At 35.9% G+C, this 7,904-nt stretch overlaps 2 protein-coding genes across 2 annotated transcripts in view; one reads left to right on the forward strand and one right to left on the reverse strand.

Annotated features, from left to right (window-relative positions):
* Positions 1–7,904, forward strand: part of LOC103145867 (lymphocyte antigen 6 family member D) — a 670,619-nt gene that overhangs the window by 477,085 nt on the left and 185,630 nt on the right. The window lies entirely within an intron of this gene.
* Positions 4,072–6,654, reverse strand: cldn5a (claudin 5a). The gene has a single exon (XM_007563462.2). It carries the CDS (start codon positions 6,309–6,311, stop codon positions 5,664–5,666), a length of 648 nt encoding a protein of 215 aa, XP_007563524.1. The 5' UTR covers positions 6,312–6,654; the 3' UTR covers positions 4,072–5,663.

The following is a 7,904-nucleotide window of genomic DNA, read 5'->3' on the forward strand; positions in this document are numbered from 1 at the left end:
TTTCTTTCATATGGATTTTTTTTTTTTGTGTGGCTCCCTTTGATTTGTGAAAGTTTGTATTTACGTATTCTTTCATTGAATCTGTTACCCAGACCACCCTTTATGGAAATCAACGGTGGCCATAAAGTTTTTTCAAATTTTTCTTTTAAAAATAATAAATAAATAAATAAATAAATAAATAAATACATTGAAACAGATAAATCTGAAACAACAAAAAATTTATCTGAAAAATAGCTTAGAACTTTGTTGTCAATTTAAATAAATTTTTTCAGTTTCATTTAAATTTTTTCATTTTTTTTTCATTTTTTTTTTTTAACAAACTTTATGGCCTTAATTTAGCTCCATAAACTTGGGCCTACGAGTTTGTACTGATTAACCGTTTATTTCTGTTTGATTTCAGCAGCCACATCCTGCTATGATTATTACCATCCCTGTAAAATCAAGAAATCACTTAAACAGAACCTCACTAACAACTTGAAGTAGGCTGAACAGTGCCAAAAAATGACACGACTGGATGGATGGATGGATGGATGGATGGATGGATGGATGGATGGATGGATGGATGGATGGATGGATGGATGGATGGCAGTCAGAAGGAACAGGTTGTTTTCAACTGTATCTCCTATAATCTCAGTTTTAGATAAATAAACCTCCACATATTTAATCTGGCCTTCCTTTGTGTGTAATCCTGACTAGTTTAGGACCACAGATTTTTTCTTCTTGGAGACAGATGACTGAGCAGGTTGGGAGGAATTCACAAGAAAAACAGAACAGAGATGAAGGAGTCTCCACTCCTTTCACGCTCGACTAAATGAGATCATTTTCTGTCGTTTATCATCCAAACGAGGCTGTTTTCATACCTGAACCAGGAAAAACGACTTTTATGATTTACCACAGTTAGAAAAATGTATGGCAACAGACTCCTAAGTAATTTGTTAAAATAATTTATGCTACCTATGGATGAATGGTCATCTGTGAAGAACCTGTTTTTCTACTTAGTTATGTTCGATATATATTTTTATAACAACTCAAGGTAACATAGTTATTTGATTGTGCCATATTTGCCTGGAAAATACACAAATTTTACCATCTAACATTTATTTAACCAGGAAGTCACAATTTGGATTAAGAATTTATGTTTTTATATAAAAAATGTTAACAATTTGGCATGTCGACCCCTAAATCAAATCCTATACCATTAACTATCTAATATGTAACAGTGTTCAGTTTATTCTCAGGGTAAATCCAGCGACTCTTTGAAGGTCTCAGAGGTTTGTTGGAAAATATTAAATGAAAATGAAATTAATTTTTATTTGTATAGCACATTTCAGTAACAAGGCAGTTGATATGTCATAAAAACACAAAAATCAACAATGGAAACATTAGTGAACACCCAGAGTTACGATTGAGGAAATGTAAATCTGTTTAGGGGGAAACTACATGGAAAACCAAGAAAGGGAGCAATTATTGGGTTGGATAAGTTTACACACCTTTAAATGAAAACATTGCTGAAAATGCCACATGTTGAGTTGGTAATATATAGTAATATTGTAGAGGTTATCAGGATGTACTATAAAATTGTGAGGACATTTCTCCTTCATGGCTCTTTGTGTGGTTTTCTGTCAGTTTTCTCTACATGCTAGCAGGGACATTTCAAAACCACTTTTCCTCTCATTCAGTCATTCTTTTGTTAAATTGAACAAACTAAGTTGAACTTCTTTGACACAAACATCTGAAATGCTCCGTTTGTGTTGCTGTCAACATCTGGAAGTTTCAATTCCTTTATTTAGAAATATTTTGTTTTTGTTGGGTCAGTAATGTTCTTCACTAGATGCGTTTCCATTATAAATGTGAGAAAATCTTTGTATTTTGCTGATGTCAAAAAACACAATTTCACAATTTCTGTTTCCATTTAATAAGGAATTAAGATAAAACCACACATGAAGAAGCGCAATAAGTCATTATCACGCAAACTAGTGACCAAATCCAAAATGTAAAGACCATTTTGCACGCTAAATGAAACAGATGTAGTTCTCAAATTCTTTTGGGCTTGATTGAACAAATTCATTCTTTATTTGCATCACTTTCTTTCAAAACACTTGTTATATTTAACCAAATATAAGAAGTTTCATTTTATAAATAAATTTTCACTTGCGACTCTCCTGATTGTATGCAGGCTTTTTCTACTTGGGCATATGACTTGCTAAGGTTCTTGAGTCACCAGGCAAAACAAGTATGGATAATCTCTTGTAATCCAGTCACAGTTTTGAATCACAATGTTGTTACTCACTGGCTGAAATTCTCAGTTTTATCCTCTGCTGTTGCCACAACTTAAAGCGGCGCTCTAACCCTGTGACCCATATTTCAGAACCAATCCAGAACCTGTTAGAGGAGGCGGGCAGAGAACAGAGAAATTATAATCTGGTAAGAGTAGCACTACTTCAACATATTTTTACTCAAGTAAGAGTAACAAAGTATTTAGTAAAAAATTTACTCAAGTACTAAGTAATTGATCAAATGATCAGTTATTTAGTATTTTAAAATTACATAATCAGACAAACTAAAATATAAAGTTAAGTGGAAATTTTGATATTTTAAGGATCAGAATGACAATAATTCATATGAGTAACAAAAAATACGCAATATTTTTTGTTCCCAAATATGTTTCTTTCACTAAAAATCGTATGAAACTTTAGCAGAAACTGCAGGTGTGTGTCTGCGTCTGGTGGAGTTTTGATTAAAATGTGTTTTTCATTCAGTGGGCAGAAAATCCAGAGATACGTCATAATAAAATTACTCAAGTAAAAATATAATGTACAGCCTAGTAAAAATACTAAAAGTACATGTTTTTCATAAAAGTTACTCAAGTAAATGTAGCTGAGTAAATGTAACTTGCTACTGAACTCTGTGCTGTATAACAGGCTTTTCTTTTCTTTTTTCTTTTTTTCTTAAAAAGAAAAGAAACATTACCAATCATTCTTTTTAATGTTTTGAAAACATTTTGCTTTATATAAAACTCACAAGCCAATTTCAGATTGAGTTGTTTTACTTTGTGGGGATTTTTAAAATATAAATAATATTCCTTGTTGCTGAAATGTACATCATAAATACACTTGATTGAGTGATTGATTCAAGTTAGGGCTGCAACTAATGACTATTTAGTAATTGATTAATCTATCAATTATTCTGATAGTTGGATAAAAGAAATGTTACATTCTACAGCTTTTTGTTTAAGATTTTTTTTTTTAGAAATGCATTAAAAGATGCTAATAAAAACAATTTATTTAATTTTTTAAAACAAAGACAGTAAACATTTTATTGCCTGTAATGAAATATCATAACATTCCTGTAGTAAATCTGAACCAGGTGAAGCTAAAACTATAACATTTGATGAGTTTTGGATAAAACAAATTTACGTACAGACGTGTTTCTGTATTACATGCAAAATTGTTGTTATATTTTTTGTACAGTTTTGGCTTAATTGCTGCTATGAATATGTTGGGGTTTTTTCAGCAATTGTCCTTTTTTGAGTCAGTTAATGATTAATTACTAAATTAGTTGAAAATAATTTCAATAATCAGTTAAATCACAACTTATTCACTTAATCGTTTCAGTCTAATTCAAATACTTGAAGAAGTATGAAGTAATAGTCAGTAAATACCCACTGATATTTACGTACTGTAATTTGTATTAATAAAGTGATTTTTCTGCAGTGAGTTGGACTTGTAAATCCAGCCTTGGAGACTGTGTCTTATTCTGTGGGATTGAGATTAGACTGAATGAGTCGTGCTGAAGCCTTTCACTGACTGGCCTGAGGAGAGGCGGCGGTGGTCTCAAACTGGGGGTCGTTGGGAGGCGGGGGGGCATTGTGAGCTGAGCAGCAGAGCCCCACTCTGGCTGAATGGGCATTGTCATCTGGATTTCTTTGGATAACCAAAATACTTTCTCCCGTCGTGGGGGTTGTTTTATGGACCGGCGGTGGGAACAGCATGACCAAGCCGAGGAGGTTTCCCCCCCTTCACCACGTCTCTGCTGTGGCTTGCTTTTAATAACACACTCTAAAACTAAAGATTTCAGACAATATATTCTGTTTAATCATAATAAAATGAAACAGTATTGCATCTTCATACACATGGAAAACGAAACATAACATCAGATGTCAAAAATAGCAACAAAAACCTGGAAGTTATGTAAGGAAAAGATGCTTTCATAGTGCGAAAAACTTAGCAGGTGCTCAGACAAGACAAAGAATGGACTCCCACATGATTCCCCGACACAAAAATAACATTCTACGATTCAAAAGGACTTTAACATGTGAGATTTTCTTCTTAAGTCTTTTTCCCTATTGGACGTTGTTTCCAAGTGGTCAATCTTGGATCATGGTGCATTCATATTTTGCTCATTGGTGGTCTAATTAGAAAATAGTGATGAAAAATTAACCAAAAACAAAACAGCAAGTGGTTATTTGATTTTAATGTTACGGTAAAGCTTTTAAAAAATTTATTGAATTGTTCTTGTGATCAAAAATAGATGGTTTGATTCTCTTTTCATGTTTAAAATGTTAAAAACAAAATCCTTTCCAAGGAAAATAATGGAAAAGTTACATTGATGTTTCAGATAAATTCTGCGATTACTGTATACTGTGACTGTAGGGGGCGCTGTTTCTTCTGCTGGACACTGAGTTGTTTGTTTTTTCATCACAAAACATATTTAATAAACATTTGGCTGAATTTGTAGGAGGGTATGAAGTTGAAGTAAATAGTTGGCATTTTTTTATTACCTTAGAATCTGTTGAAAACAATCGCCCTTCCGGTACTCCATACAAAGTGACGTCACGGGGTGAAGGATCGTCTTTAGCCAGTGTAGAAATGAGATAAAAGGGCTCAGTTTTCTTTTTACCTGTGGTTTTTAACATTTAACATCTGCTAAGAAATTCAAACCAAATCTAAATCACTTGTAATTTCTGAACCATAAAAAGGAAAAAAAAAAAAAAAGAAAAAAAAAAAAAGCCTGTATTGCAATTTTATATCTTGTATTTTAAAACTAAAGTCAAATGACCGGTTTATTTTTGTTCTTATTGCTGGTTTCTGGTGACAAAATGCTACTGCCGCCAAAGAAAACAGTTTTTCACTGTGAGGGTGTGCAGCCATTCTACTGTACAACTTTGTGCTGACAATGCACATTGAGGACAAAGAACACGTTACATTTTCGGTGCAGAGACTTAATCAAACAAGAAAAAATAGCAAATAAATCCAAATCTAATGATTTTGACCATTTACAAAAGCAGGTACCTTAGAAAGATACTCCTTTTTTGTCGTGTGCTACCTCTTAACAGTTATGGAGCCAATGCAGGGACATGGAAGAAAAATAAAAAAGTAAAACAAACGTTTATTTTTTATTTTTTTCCATCAATGTCCCTGTAGGGGCTCCGTATATTGTCGATAGTCTTAAAAAATAAAAAATAAAAAAATCTCCAGTAGACACAAAAGCGTGTAAAAATATGGCCCGAGAATATTGAAGGACCAGAGAGGCTTCCGCTGATTTCAAAGTTCAAATTTATACATAAAAAAAGTTGGAGGTGCAAAAACAAGGTCCGTAAAAAACAGTTTTTTCAAAGCTGCAAGTCACTTTTACGCACCGTCTGCTCCGCGCCATGCAGGCAGCTACACATAATTCCTCTTGTCATAGTCCCCGTTCTGCGAGGCTCTCTTGGTCGGGGCATATTTTACAGAGTATCCCGAGTTTCCACTGGAGGGACAGGAGCAGCAAAGAAGCGTTCCCCCGATCAGCAGCAGCGCCGTGGCCGCCCAGCCGATGTAGAGCGCAGCGCCGATTTCCCTCTTCTTGGATGAAGGCACCTGCGGATTGTAGAAGTCCGATATGATGTTGTTGGCCATCCAGCAAAGAGGAACCAGCACACACAGGCCGCTGATGATGTAGATGATCCCACCGGCGTTCACCACACGGGCTTTCACATACTCTGTGCGGATGCAGTTGGTGCACTGCGCCCCCGCGATCACCACCATGAGACCCAGCACTCCCATCATGGAGGAGATGATGGTGAGCGCTCTGGCCGCCTGCAGGTCGTGGCTCAGAGCGAGGACGGAGTCGTGCACCTTGCACTGCATCTGGCCGGTGCTCTGCACCACGCAGGACATCCACAGGCCGTCCCACATCGTCTGCGCCACCACGATGTTGGCCTCGATGAACGCCGTCACCTTCCACATGGGAATCCCGCACGCAACCATGACCAGGAGCGAGCCAATTACGCACAAAGAAAGACCCAAGATCTCCAGTCCGGCCGACACCATTTTCACTCTTCTTTCTTCTGTCTGTCCTTTATAAAGTTGATCAAATTCTCCGTATTTCTCCAGCAAGCTGTGAACGATTCCACTCCTGAGTAGCTTTACGCTTGTTTTCTCTGCAAGTCTCTACATTCACATAGAAATATACAGCAGCTGCGCCGAGTCTCTTTGTTAGTGAGTCAACTGGAAACACAGAAGCACCGGACCACGGATATCTGCAAGGTGGGGGTGTGAAAACCCAAGCAGAAACTTTCCTCCAATCCGCTGCGGCCGCATCCTCTGGGGACCAATGAAAATGTGGGGAAGTTGAGCGACTGAATAGACCGGTCCAGAGCGCATTGTGCGTTTGAACTGTTATTTCCAGTGAATAGAGGGGTGAAGGGCTTATAAGCAGAGGGGGAGCCTGGCTGTGGGGAAGTTTTAGCTGTTTTTTTAAGCAGCTTTGAAACAGTGGATTATTGATTTTTCAGACATGGAGGCTTAATATGTCTGTGCCACACATGCAGGAGAAAGACAATTTTCATATCTGGTTTGATACAAGGTTTAGTGATTTAAATTCTGCACAAAAAAGAACTAAATGTGGATATTTTAAATTTTAAGCTGAAATTTACTTCTGGAAAGAACTTGGGGTCAATTGAAGAGAACAGTTGAAATGTAATGAAGTAACAGAACAGTTAATTTGGGAATGCTGTAAATAAATTGGAGTAATCCCCATCTTTTACTTAAATCAAGAGTTTGTATATTTATGTGAGCTGCAAATGCATGAAACTGAAGTCAAATTCTTTCTTTATGCGCACAATCTTAGCTGATAAACAGATTCTAAAGTCAGTCCAGTCAAAGATTGAAACTATTTAATTCATTTGATTAAATCAAATGCATTCCAGTGATACAAACTATTTACAGTGCATGCAAATTCAGTGTATTACATGAACTGGTAAAGAAAAAGTTAGATGATTTACTCGTTATCTTTGTGTAAGAAACAAATCAAATAAATAAATGTGTCTCATGGTTTAAAGCTTATTCAAATTCATTATAAAAAGCAAATAAATAAACACGTCTTAAGGTGATATCGCTATACACAGTTATGACACAGGTGAGCTATACAGTTTTCAACAAGTACTACAAATATGCACTCAGCATACGATAACTAGCCAGCCAGCCAGCCAGCCACCCAGCCACCCAACCAACCAACCAACCAACCAACCAACCAACCAACCAACTTCCAAAAAGAAAAACTAACACCTCTGACATAAACCATCAATAGGAACTATCAATACTCCTGTACTGATGTTTCTGATGTCTTTTTGAGTGTTTAACAGTGGGAGGTTATATTATCCTTCTGAAAAGGAATGCTAATACGTTTATATATAAAAAAAAGAATTTTAAAATCTAACGAAACAAATCATGGAAACATACTGGGATCAACAAAGATGGTAGAAATAGTGCAAAAGGTGTTTACAAAAAAATGTTTAGAAACTCGATTCCACCACTGTGATAATGTTGGTAATAATATACTATCCTAGTATAGAATTTTTCTTATTAGAGTGGCGGAAACGGGCTTTCATACCTTTGTGTTGCTCTATATGCCCAATTTTAATT

Source organism: Poecilia formosa, unplaced genomic scaffold, assembly GCF_000485575.1.
Source record: "Poecilia formosa unplaced genomic scaffold, Poecilia_formosa-5.1.2 Scaffold148, whole genome shotgun sequence".
NCBI classification, from domain to species: domain Eukaryota; kingdom Metazoa; phylum Chordata; class Actinopteri; order Cyprinodontiformes; family Poeciliidae; genus Poecilia; species Poecilia formosa.